Genomic DNA, 13,102 nt, shown 5'->3' on the forward strand with positions numbered 1-13,102 from the left:
GGCAAGGGAGATTATAGATGCCCCGGGACTAAAGATTTTTCTTCTCTCTTCCTCAACACCACCACAAGCTTTGCAACTCCTCTGAAGAATCTCAACCTCCTACCATGACGTCATGTGCTTCTATAACCTAGGCCGTTAATGGTTTCCAGGGCAGAGTCATAGCACGCCCGCACCACAGTATTACCTAGACAGCTTGCCGGTCCTCTGTCACACCTGCCCTCCTCAACACCTACACCTTTGCTCGCTCTGCCCAGGCCCCCTCCCTTCCATACGCCTTCCTTCCCTTCCTGTTAAGCCACGAGCTTCATGACACTGTTCCTCCTAGTCAGAGCACCAGAGCGCCTCCTTCCCTGTTGCTGAAATTCTGCATTGCATCCCCCAGGCCATCCTGTAATTTCATGCCATTACCCCTGCTGTGTTTCCTTGAGACCCAGACAGGGGCTCCTCCTCATTTATGTCTCTCACAGCCGTCTTACAGAACACTGCAGCAACTGCAGACGTTAGATTATTTGTTGACTGGCTCGTTAGCCGATGCTCACTGTAGTTTAGCGCTCGCTGGCCATGACGTGCTGGTGATGACAAAATCCCATTAGGAAATTCTGGGCAGCCTGTCAGTGTTGTTCCCCTTGACCTCATTGCCTTTGTTTTATAGGTGAGGTTTGTTCTTATTTCCATCGATGATCATGTGGAAAGGGAGTTTCTTGTGGGCTGTTCCGTTCTTTTCCCACTTCCTTGCTGCAACACTCTTGTCACCCTGCTTCCGCCTGCATTTCCTGACCAAGACGGCAGGATGGGCACTCAAATGTTCCCTTTTTGTGTCTGATGGGATCTCTTGGAAAGGATTGAAACATGACAAGGACAGACAGACATGCTGCGTGGATCTCGGTGCGTGTTAGTAGTTCCCTTTCTCTGTTAATGCTGCATTTGCTTTTCAGAAAGTTCTTTTTACAAGCGAAGGTATTTGTTACCAGGCTGGCAGTCCTGGAGCAGCCATTATGAAAGTGCTGTCGCTGACACATTTTCTAAAGAGAAAACGTATGAGAAGAAAATTAGAAACAGTTGAGTATACAGTCAGTGCTTATACCTTTCTCACAACGTGGTACAGTCTTAGCCTCCAGCCTTCATCGCTGCACCACACAGCACACACCAGAACTGCCCTCACCAGCCCCACAGAGCTTTTACACAGCGAGATCCAGGTCCTGTATCTGTGTGACCGGTGACAGCACTTGGCACTGGTGGCCAACCTTTCTTCGCAGTGTTGTTCCCTTTCAGTTTCCTTTGCGTGTTGATCTCCAGATCTGGGTGCTCGTGTCCATCTGCTGCCGTGGCTCTGCTGGGGTGCGCCGAGGTCACTCGCAAACTCCCCCTGTGCAAAACCTGGCTCATGCTCTCCTCTCTCCACTGCCCGCTTGTGCTCCAGCCGCCGCCATCTGTCTGTTGCCCAGGGCAGAAGCCTCGTCGCACCGGCCACTTCTTGCCCTCACCCTCCCACACCCACTGCCTGTTACTGTTGACAGCTCAGGCTGTGGGTTTCTGTTCACGATCCTCACTTCCATCACCGGACTCCCAGCTGCCTTCACCTTCATTCAGCTTCTCTACCAATATTGTAACTAATCCCACTGCCTCCACTCTTGTGCTTTCCAGTCCAGTGTGTTCTAGTAAAAATAGGTGTTTTTTTTTTTTTTTTTGTTTTTTTTTTTAATGCTTTTCCCTTTCTAGCAGCCCTTCCATGGCTTTTCCTATTGCTGGGATTCACTCTTCCAAATAGAAGTAGCATGTTCATCTGGAACTCACCTGTCTTCCCCCGGGCCTCAGGCCTCTGGCTGACCCTGTACACAAAATCAGTTTCTGGTTTCCTTCCCTGCCTCCTGCACCTCTTTACACACACCACCTTTTGCCAGGTGAATTCCTGCTGCCCGTCAGGTCTCTGACTGGTCAGCATTTCCTCAGTAGGCCTTTCTGCAGCCTTAGAGTATGTTTCAACTTAAAGCAGAATGTTGTTGTGATTCCTCTATTCTGACATTTCTCACCCACTGCTTAATGTCTGTCGTGCTGTGTCTGCAGTGCAAGTGTAGGCTCTCAATATGTTTTCTAAAAATTGAACTCACTTCATGTAATGAGAAGCTTGTTGAAGATTTAGGACAGTGACATAAAGTTGTAGGATACAATCACAGCGTGAAAGGTCTTGGCTTAAATTGTTGCTGTTATTAAATGTACCATTTTTAACATTCTTGGCCATTTCAGATATTGAAGATGCTCATGTAAAATCCACAATCTTTGGGAAAATTGGAAAATTCAATTTAAAAACAAAGTGTTTACAAAATCTCTAGTACACTTGAGTTAGGGGTCATCTACTGCATGTCCGTTTACCTCAGTAAAGCTGCCTAGAAATTATTTAAGTGAAAAGTAAAATATTTTTCAAGGTCTGGATTGCTATCTAACATGCAATAATGACCAAAAGGTTAGTCTGAATCTCGTGCTGTTTGCATGTGTAAATGTCTGTGCAAACTATTTGGGTGTGAAAATAGGGACAGGATAAGGATTCGTTTAAGTGGACTCTGCTTAGTATAGTTCTGCTGACCAGGACCCATGGGAGGGGGCGCTGTCACTCAGTTGTTTACGCAGCCAGCAGCTGGCACTTCCAGGCTTCCTGAAGTTGGTACGATTTCCCCACGTGAGCAGGGTCGCACCACTACGACGGGAAAATCGGAGTAACCTTTGCTTTGTCTTTGTCAGCGCCGCGCTGACTTGCAGGGTACTGTTGTGGTCATGCTAAAAATAAGTGTTGCTGAAAGATTAAAAATAGTAAACACGGCTTGCAGTTGATGAGCAGTGAGATCTGTGGGATCTGGTGTGAAATACCCTTTCGGAGAAGCAGGTATCGAACAGGAGGAAGCAGCGTGGTGTCCGTGTCTCCGCCGTCGGGGTCCCCGCGCAGGTGCCCGGGAGAATGCCCTCCATCCAGGGTGTGGGTGGCAGCAAGAAATAGGACAGGTGGCTCCACATCTTCGGGAAGGTGAAACCTGACTCGGGCTTGAGTTGGCTTTGTTGCTGATGGAATGGCGTCTTCGCGGGCGTGCCGGCAGACAGATGGACTGCCGTCCAGGGGGGCTTCGGCTGGACGCCTCCGCGCCGCCAGCCGTGTTAGCCTGGCTCCCCAGGCTTGTGGAGGACACAGAGAGGGCAGGAACAGCTGCTGTTTCAGAGACAGAACCCACCTCAGGACGCTCGCTGTGAGCTAAAATAACAAAATGAAGTAGAAAATGTAGTAGGGAAATGATGAAATGATGAGTGTAGTAGGGAAATGATGAAAAGTGGGTTTTAAGGCCAGAAGATCATGTCAAACTGAAGAAAAGTCACGAGAAGTGAGACCGTTTCACCACCAGCTTACCTCCTCCCCGCAGTGTGCTGTTCGTGCTTGCTTCTCCCGGGGCATGTGGCTTCAGAGGATTTTGTTCTGGGTGCCCCCGCATCACAGGGAGAACACTGCCTGGGGAGCCCCCAGAGGGTGCGCTGCTGCAGGAGGCACAGTTGTGGGGTCCTGATCCAGAAGAGCCGCTTTCAGGAGGGCGGCGTGACATGGCGATGGACCTCTTCAAGGATTCAGAAACCTGCCATAAGAAATGGCCGATCCAAAGAGAGAAACTAGGAGGTCAGCATACCCTTTGGTTCTAAAGACGACCTGGACAGCGGCTGCCAGTGTCCCGAACTCCTAGGCTGCGCGTTGGATGAGCTCATTCTGAGTTTCGGAGCACACTACTGTAGTAAGAAGCTGTTGAAAAATTGAAAGGTCACGTATTAAAACGCTGACCACGGTATCGAGTCTGTTTAAGGTGACGGCACACTTTCTGCCTGTACTTTATAAAATTTTGACTCTTAGATTTTTAATTGAACAAAATAACACCTTTTTCTACCCTTGGAATTTATAGAAAAGCAAACAAAATTATTGATGAATAAGGGTAAGGAATTCGGAGTCTTCTTTTCTCAAATGTTTATTTGTATTTTTTCCATGATAGTTGCATTTCTTTTAATGTAGGGCATTACCCTAGTGGCAGAATAAGACGTGGCCTGGGAAGAAAAATAGATTTCCAGGACTGAGTTTAACGCAAACTCCTCCTCAGCTTTGTGACCTGGTGCAGCTGACGTGTACCGACAGACTTTTATGAGAAATCAGCGAGACGGCACACGTGGACCCGCCTAATAAGCAGGAAGACCTCAGAGAGGGTCACTGAGAAATGCTGCCCCAGAAGACTTGTCCCAGAGCTCCAGCTGTCCTACTTTGTAACTAAAATTCTGAGCCTGCCACCTCCCTTCCCCCCCCTCCCCCCACCTTTCTTCACTTAAGAGGTTGGGTTGGTCCTTTTGGTAAAATTTATCACTTCTGTGCTTGTGGTAGACACCACGAGGTGCTTCCTGTGAGGAGCCCAAACCTGGGAGGAGGCATCTTTAAAACTTTGTTTTTTCTTACACCCTTCCATGTTGACTTCTTTTGCCGGTCGATACAGCTTTCTGCCTCCAGGAGGCTGGCTGAGGAGAGGTGCTGCTGGCTGCAGCCCGCTGCTAATTTGAGGGTTACTGTCTGTTGCCCTTCAGGCCTTTCTCTTTGCTCTTAACCTTCCTGGAACCTCTGAAGTGTGAGTCAGAGAAATGCCTGGAAGCGGGGAGGTGGAGTGGAAGGTCTCCCTCTCCTGGGCCTGTTCTGTTTAGACACCTCAATTGAAATTTAAAAGGAAATCCTAGATGGAAAAATGCCCCGTCAGTCTTTGTAAGTGATTTCCTTCTCTCGAATCCTTGACCATCTTATTTGGAGCAGGCTGTTTTTCAGAGTAACTGGAATTGCTCAAGTGGCAGCTAAATGCTTTGTCTGTTTTCTAGTCCATCTTGCCACCAACACATGTGTGACTCCGGGTGACTCACTGTTTCTAAGTTAATGAAATCATAGATTAATGCAGTGTTGTCTGGGGTAGACCTTTCCTTCTCATTTCATGTAAAAAGTAGAGGTGGAAAATGCAATTATCTAAGAATATACTGTGTCAACAAGTTTTGAGACTATGCTGCGTCTACAAGTTATGAGAGAGTTTTCTCTCTCCTCTCCTCTGAATCTGCCTGCAACCTGTGAGCTCTGTGGCAGGCGATAAAGATCTCCTTGTCTTTGAGGTTGACAATGTCAGATCGGGAAGGAACTTCAGGTGTGACCTGTTGTCCAATCTCCCTGTGCAGTTTTCTAGGTCAGGCAGACCGACTGTCCAAGGGCGCTGCTTGGATGGTGGCACACCTGAGTGTACAGGGAACCCTTGACCTTCACTCTGCTACGTTGGGTTGTCTGTGGACTCGATGGGTCCTTGGTGGGTGTTTAGCTAGTGGTCTTTAGCCAGTGCTCGATCACATGCTGCTACTTTGTGTTTCCTTTGGGGTTACAGATAAAAATCTTGAGCGGCAGGGGACCACCCCTCCGTCCACCAGCTTACTGCTTAGCTCTTTAGCACACCCACGAGGTGGTGTCCTGGTTCAGAAACTGCTGTGGGGCTTTGAACAGGGCCCTGTCCTCAGCAGAACAAGCCAAATGCAAGTCCCTTGTAAGAATGCTTAAATAATTTGGCCACGGGGTTAGAGCCTGTGATTCAGTAAAGGGAGAGAAAGTTTAATTCTCAAATGCTGCGGTGAAGTTAAAATGCATAAGAGTGTTACACTGTACCTTCTGGAATCTTTTAAGCATGCCTGTTGCTCCTGTCTAAAAGCACTGGTTGCTTCTCTTGAGGAATTTGGGGCCCCTGGCTGTGGTGTGAATGGGATGGAAGATAAAGAGAAAGGGGAAATAGTTACAAGATTGGTGTCTTGTAAATGACTCCTACTGTTGGAGGTTGTCAATAAACCATTTGACTGTATGTTCCCAAAATTAAAGGAGAGGAGGGGGAATATTCTCCAAATGAAAATCCGTCACTCTCAGCTCTGGTTTGGATATGAAATGATTGGTTGCTGTGTTTCAGGATCCTAACAGAGGAACTGTTCAGTGGTTCCAGATGTTTTCGATAAAAACTTGGAATTGTCGCATCAGCAGCAAAAGCACAGGCTGTGGATTCCGCCTTCATTTGGGGAGTGCTGGGCGGGGTGGGGCGGGGGAGAGCTAAAGCAGACTCTTTGTTCCCCACCCAGAACATTTGTTCTCCAAGAAGGCTCAGAATACAGAAGGGTGACTCCAGATCCTCTTAATATGTTTGTGTGTGCAGAAAGAGTAGGAAATAGATTTCCAGCCTCTAGCCAAAAGCCAGCAGATCATGAGCGATAAGAAAATTAATCCTTTATGTCTCAATCTGGGCCATTTTCACAATGGGATTATTTTGAAGCTGGTTTCTCTCAAATTATATAAACTTTCTGGGGACAGAGACCTTTTTATTCTTTTGTTTGCCTCTACTACAAGGCAGAAAAAATCTGTTACACCAATATAGATTCTCTGCGTTTAAGCCTACAGCGAGGCAAGGCTGGGAGTAGACAGACCCTGGTGATTAAAGCATCTCTGGTCCCCGGGGAGATGCCTGGGAACCTTGGAAGCAGGAAAACATTTGATTCTGATTAAAACAGAAGGGAGCGGCAGTAAGGGATAAACCATGTTGGGGGTGGGGGGCAGCTCTGTGTTCTTGGGGAGGGGAGGGAGCCTTCTAAATGGCAGCTTGGTGAAAATTCATACAGAAAAGATAATAAACCACTCGTTTTTCCGTACATGAAATCCTAAGGGTCTTTCGGTTTGTACCCTGGACCACGTCGTTAAAAAATATTTGTCACCCCCCGGCCAGGTTTCCATCCTAGGGGTTAGCCTGAGTGGGGCTTTCATTTACAGCCTTTTAATCTCTCTCTAATCATCTTGTCTCTGCTGCTTGCTCTCTTCCTTCTAATGAAAGGCAGCGTCCGCCTCACTCTGCCTGTCAGGGACCCCGCAGAACCACGGCCCGAGGCATCTGTCCTTCGTGCCTCTGGTGGGACAGTGGGGCGCGGGGTCAGAGGCTTGGCAGGGATCACTGAGACGGGGGGGGGGGGGGGGGGGGGCTGAGTGCTGGCAGAGCTTGCTGCTTGGGTTCCCGGGAGCTGGCTGGCCTCTGGGACCCTGGCCCGGGCAAGCTTCGAGGCCTTGGACCGTCTTCACTTTTCCAGAATGTGGAAAATCTCGTCACCGATTCGGGTTGCAGTGTAGACAGACATGGAGGTTTCCAGTCTCTTACTCCTTGCCTGATTCACATGCTCCGGGACGAGCTCAGGGCTCCCCTGGGCCCAGGAGTTGAAGATGGGGCTTTTTATTTTTCCCCTTCTCCGCACAGTCCCCGCTTTGCGCTTCCCTCAGTTCCTCCTCCTCCTGACCCCTCCCACCCCAGCGTTCCCAGCACGGTGAGAGCTGTGTGCAGAGAGGACTCTGGGTGCCTGGGAGTGCAGGGTAGGGGGCCGAGGGGATGCCGTGGCGCCGGGGACCCCTGGGACCCTCCGCTGCAGGCGCCTCTACCCTCCGTCAGGCCTGCGGGCGACCATCCTGGGCTCTCGACGACCTCCGCACCCTTCAGACACTTTCGCCGTCCCTCGCGGTCCTGGAGACATTGAGCCCTGACATCGTCGGGTAACATTTTTCTCCTATGAAATCACTGGGCTGCGCTTGGCAGGAGCAGCCGTGTGCGCCTGCGGTAGTTTCAATTTTCGGGGGCTTCGTGGAATAGATGAGTGTGTTGCACTTGCTCGCGGCCTTCAGGCTGACACCCCTCCTTCCGTCACCGCCCGCCCCGACACCAGGCTCCCCCAGGCTCCCCGAGGGGGGACAGAGCCGTTTTCACAGGCCGCGGCGAGAGGAGGAGGAGGAGGAAGCGGGCTGGAGAAGGAAGCCTTGTTTTCCTCTTTTCATCTCGGGATGAATCATGTTCCCACCACTGCAATTAGGTTTCCAGCCCTCCGAGGCTGCTGGTGCCGCGCTGAAAGGGCAAAGAGTGACGCTCTGCGGGGCGGGACGGCCGGCCCGGGAGGGGTGGGAGGGAGCAGACCGGAGGAGTCGTCTTTTTTTTTTTTTTTTTCCCTCCTCTTACTCTGCTGTCATTAGACATTTTCCACTTAAATCAGAACCAAGCCCCACTGCCTGGTGAGCCAGAGACAGACGCCACAGCCCCGACTTGCAACAGACTCTCCAGGCGGCGACTTTTTTTTTTTTTTTCTATAAAGGAAAATTGATTTTCCTTCCCCCCCTTTTTTTTTTAATGGAGAAAACGGATTTCAATGAGCATTTTTTCCTGTCCTCTCTTTGAAGCAGAGGTATCTTCCCTTTTTTTCCCCCTCTTTTCCTGACAAAGTGCATAGTGGATTTCTGTTGCCTCTTGCGGGTTTTTCCCCCACCTAGGTCGGCCATCATGCTCAGCCGGTTCATTAATTTTTCTCCTGGAGTTCTTGCCGGCGGTGGAAAGGCTGCGTGCTTCTGCTTCAGTCAAGATCTGCACAAAGTGTAGCAGTGGAGGCTCTGACTGTTTATGTTATGAATTATAAATTCATCATCGCGGTGCTCGCAAGTGGCCAGAAAGTTCTCAGTCGGTTCAAGGAATTGGATTCTGCTTGGCTTCTTTTTAGCTCGTTGTGACCCTGTGAGGGTTTTATGGAGAGAGGCATCTAGAAGGCACAGAGCTTCTCCAACTCGCCCTGAGAAACTCGGGACTCGACTCGTGGGGAGCGCACCGTTCCCCCAGATTAGCAGTGGGCACATCTCCTGCATTTTGTCCCCTCTCCTGCCTCTGGACAACATGTACGAGCGGCACAAGAGGCGCTACAGCCTGTGTGACATCTCCAAGGTGGACAGGACTGTGGACGTGGTGTTGCTGAAGGTAAGGGGCCCCGCCTCGGACACCAGGCCGCTGTGGGGCTGTGCCCACGCCCCCGGGCCTGGCTGCTGCGGGAGAAGGACTGAGCAGCACACGTGGACAGTGGGGACTGGGGGGTTGGGTTGGTGATCTTCAGGGTCTTAAAGGAATGTCTGAATGGAAACAATGGAGGCTGGAGAACAGCATTGAGCCATTGTCCTTTAAGTGACATTTTGCTTAAACGCGCTGTTATGCTCGTAGAACCTCATAGTCTTGAAGTCACAGAGGAAGAAGCCCGCCTTCGAGGCGCTCCTGCCTGACATGTCTGCCCCACTCTCCCTGCCCTGCCCTCCGCCCCAGACCCCATCCGACTGGGTGTGTGTCTCTCTGCCGCTGTCCCATGGTCTCTGTCTTTTGTCTGGGTCTTCTCTGCGTGTTGTTTCTCTGCTCTCTCATTGGCGAGTCTTGGAGACAAAGGTACACGTTTTTATTTCCTTCGGAGGGTCTCTAACCGCTCTCTCTATTAACGTGGCACAGCCACCCTTTCGCTTGGCTTGGCAGCCTTTCAGCCCGAGCTCGGCCTCTGTTGATAGCTGAGTGTGTTTATTTTCCAGGCGCTAGTGATGGGGGTGTCTGAGCAGGATAGGGCGGAGACTCCGGAAAACGAATTGCTCACAGAAGGCATCCTTAAATCTAAAATTAATCGGAACTCCTCCAGCCGCAAGAAGGCAGTGAGTCTGGGAATGTTGGACAACTCAAGGAGCGCTTTTTGGAAGTTTCGCGGTTTTCTGGAAAAAGCAGGGGAAACTGGAAGCCAGCCAAGTGCTTCCCATGCTAGAAGAACCTCAGTAGGTGAACTTGGGAGGGTGTCCAGTTGGGGGGGTGTCTGACAGAGGGATGCTGTCTTGCCCTGGTCGAGGAAAGCGTGCAGCTGAGGTACCGATTGGTCACTTCACGTGTTGCTTCGGACGCCCTCATTTTTCTTATTGCTCAGTCGAGGCCAAGAAATGGGCTCCGAAGGCTCGACCCAGAAACCAGCAAAATCCTACGCTGGACGAGGCCGCGGAGGAGCGGTGACCTGGGGGGGCGGTGTCGTCATCCCGCCAGCTTGCTCGGGGCCCCATGGACAGCGAGGCCACGGCTGGAGCCATCTTGAACTTGTCTCCGAAATGGGATTTTTTCCTCTGAAATCACAGTGATAGTCAACACTTTGATTGCATATATTGAGGAGAGCCTCGTCGTTTAGGACCGCTATTTGCTCAACTCTTTCTGATTTTACCTGTGAGGGAGGGAAAGGGAGTTGAGGAAGGTAGAACGTCCTGGTTTAGGTCTCACGGGCTTTCTGCCCACGTAGGACAGTGCTGGGTGTGCAGACCTCGGCCGGGCCTCGGCCTTCGCGGGGGGCTAACTTCAGCCCAGGCTTCTGCTTGACAGCTTGAACCAGACACTTCCACGTGCATGATCTCACTGGAGACCGGCCTGTCAGGCAGCAGCTGTTTCCCCCATTTTCATATGAAAGGCCTGAGGTTTCTCTTGAACCACGGTGAAGACAGTCCGAGAACTTGAGTGACATAGACGGGATCCCCTGCCACAAAGTCACAGCTAATAAAGATGCCATTTGATTTTCAAATGAACCTCTGTTTATGTTCTGTTTCTTCACCATACTACCTACTACGTAATACTTAATGAAAGACTTTCAGTAGAGAAAAACTTCACTTCTCAGAAAATAGGCACTGATTACAAATAGACACCGAGTTCCGAAAAGACCCAGCTTTTCAGTTTCAGTGAGTAGGTAAGTTTGCCGCAGGTTTTTTCACGCTGGTGGTAAAAAGAGGGGTGCATCACTGAGACCTCTGCATTAAAACCAGTGATGGCCTGTAGGGTGCCGGGCATGGTACGTGGGCTGCGCGGTTCTCGGAAGGTGTTACACGTAATGTGAGACGCAAGCCGTGTGCCAAATAGCGGACATGGGAGGCCTGTTCTCGATCGAAGCTCTGTCTCTGATGCTGACATTTAAAAAACTGATCTCCAGAGGATGAAAAGGTGCTGATGGCAGGGTGCTCTAGGGATGCTGATGAAGGGGGGCGCTCACAGCCATTGTGGCTGGGCTGCCGGAGCCCCGGTGGTGTGGTAGCCATCCCCAGGGGCCTAGGAGAGCAGGCCTGACAGCCTGGTGAGCAGTTTGCTTTCTTTGGCTGCTTTACTTCTGATTTGTGTTTTTAAAGACCATTCTGGCAGCGTGGGCCCAATGAGGGTGCCTGATCGTAGCCCAGGCACTGTAGAGTGGTTTTGTGGTCTGAGGTGGAAGAAGGGATTGGGTATAGGATACCGCTGTTTTGATTTTTACCTTCCTGCTGCCGGTCTCATTTTACATATGGAAAAACAGGCTTGGATGGTCATTTCCAAAGGCCTCGCGGGCCCTGTATTTCAGTGGTAGAACGTAGCCCCGGGTCTGATTGTATCCGAGGTCTGTGTTTCTTCTTGCTCCCTGAGACTTTGCCTCGGAGTCGACCTTTCATTACGTGACTAGGTGTATCAGTTTTAACTTGCATGTTCATGTTGTTTTTCTGTCTTAGTCTTTTCATATTGGAAAGAGCCTGAGAAGTTCTCCTGGTTACTTCATTCCCGGTGCAGGAATACCTTCTAGAGGACTTCACACGGGTGCTTGATCTCATACACATTCTTTTGTCGTGCCCATTTTAGCAGATTTTGCTCGCAGGTTTTTCAGTCATGCATAAGTGTTCTCCAGTTAGCTTCCATTTTGAGTTTCAGGATCTTTAATCATGTCTCAAGAAAAATAATTGTATTTGGTGTCTCTGCCGGTTCAGTTTTCAAGTGACTGTGTCTATCTTCTCACTCCTTACATCTGTGGAAGTTAGAATTTTTGTACTATGGCAGTTGTCATTTTTTTAATCTTTTCACTAAATATATCCAAGTACTCAGAACAATGTCCCGATTCAAACGGAATGCTCAGTAGTATTTGTTCGTTGAATGAGTTCATCTTTTAAGATTTGTAAGCATCATATCTAAACTATAGAATACACTGATTAAGTTGGTAGAAGACACAGAAATGACGTATGGAAATATACAAAAACCATCACTTTGCTGTCTACCTTTACAGCCCTAGCCCTGTAAGGCCAGGGGCATGCTGAGAATTCACTGCAGATTAGCTTCAGAGTCCTCATTCCGTGTCAGGTCCCCACACTTTCATGGACTTTGCACTCTGGCCTGTTTGCACTTTCAATTCTATATAGTCGTTGCCATGGTAGCCCTTCCACACCTGACTTTCCCTCCGGCTGCGTCTAGTGCCCTTTATCCTCACACCAGCTCTTGTATCTTACCTTATTGCGAAGTTTTCTAAATACAAGCTGTAACTTGATGGCATTCCTTGATCACACCCCTCCATCCCCAGCCCGGCGTGCCCATACACACCCTCCCTGTGTGACATTCCTCTTTTCACCCCCTGCCCACGTGCGTGTGTGGCCTGTCGCTCTTAGGATGAGTGGTCGCTGACAGTGAATCACGTGTTCAACATAGGGCGGGGTAGAAATTTGTTGGCAGACACCCTGAGGTATCATCCTGCTCTTCTCACAGCATCCTTCAAAAAGCTTGTGTTGACCTCCCAGGTTGGTGAATAAGATCCTCCGCTTACTACAGTTCTGTAGCCGACTCATGTTGAACAACCCTGAGACTGCTCCTAACGCAAGAGGACAGCACGTACTTGAAGCTGCACGCAAAACCGGAGTGGGAATTCAGGGTTAACTGCTGATTTAAATTGATTCTGATCCAGGGGCCATTTCTGGTTAACTCATTTTATAATTTTTGCCTACTGACAGTGACCATAATTCTTCATGTTACTGATCATTTATTGAGACCATCCCTCCTAACTAGTAATTTAGAGTTTCAGATGAATGGTTAAAAGATTTACCACCATGTTTTGAGTGTATTCAGTGAAAATATTTGCAGAGGAGAACAACCCCCTCTTTATCCATAGTGTCTGGGCGGGTCTGGTGACCTCATGCCTCTATCTCAGGGGTGTGTCTTTAACTCTGGTATCATTTCACAGAGGAATATACATCCTTTGAAAGTTCGCTTGCTTTCTAAGTCAGTTCTGCATCGCTTCAGACAAAAGATACAGGAGGTGCAGGATTGAGGGCAACTAGCATATCTGGTCAGCTATAGTCTCTGATTCCCCGAAAAGATTTTGACTCAAATGTTGGCTTCCATGTCCGGATGGTGGGGCTTTGCTTCCTTTTGTTCAGCCCTTTATCTCTGAGTCGATCTGC

At 49.6% G+C, this 13,102-nt stretch overlaps 2 protein-coding genes across 2 annotated transcripts in view; both read left to right on the forward strand.

Moving 5' to 3' along the window:
- LOC311183606 (A-kinase anchor protein 13-like) overlaps positions 1–8,471 on the forward strand; it is a gene marked incomplete at both ends in the record, with an annotated part of 100,902 nt that extends 92,431 nt beyond the window's left edge. The window contains one exon of the mRNA XM_084253150.1: positions 8,366–8,471. Coding sequence (XP_084109276.1) covers positions 8,366–8,471 — 106 coding nt within the window. The remainder of the gene's footprint in view (positions 1–8,365) is intronic.
- A 288-nt stretch (positions 8,472–8,759) lies between these two features.
- Positions 8,760–13,102, forward strand: part of AKAP13 (A-kinase anchoring protein 13) — a gene marked incomplete at its 5' end in the record, with an annotated part of 84,800 nt that continues 80,457 nt past the window's right edge. The window contains one exon of the mRNA XM_084253151.1: positions 8,760–8,840. Coding sequence (XP_084109277.1) covers positions 8,760–8,840 — 81 coding nt within the window. The remainder of the gene's footprint in view (positions 8,841–13,102) is intronic.

Source organism: Talpa europaea (genome assembly GCF_964194135.1).
Source record: "Talpa europaea genome assembly, chromosome: 14".
Taxonomy (NCBI): domain Eukaryota; kingdom Metazoa; phylum Chordata; class Mammalia; order Eulipotyphla; family Talpidae; genus Talpa; species Talpa europaea.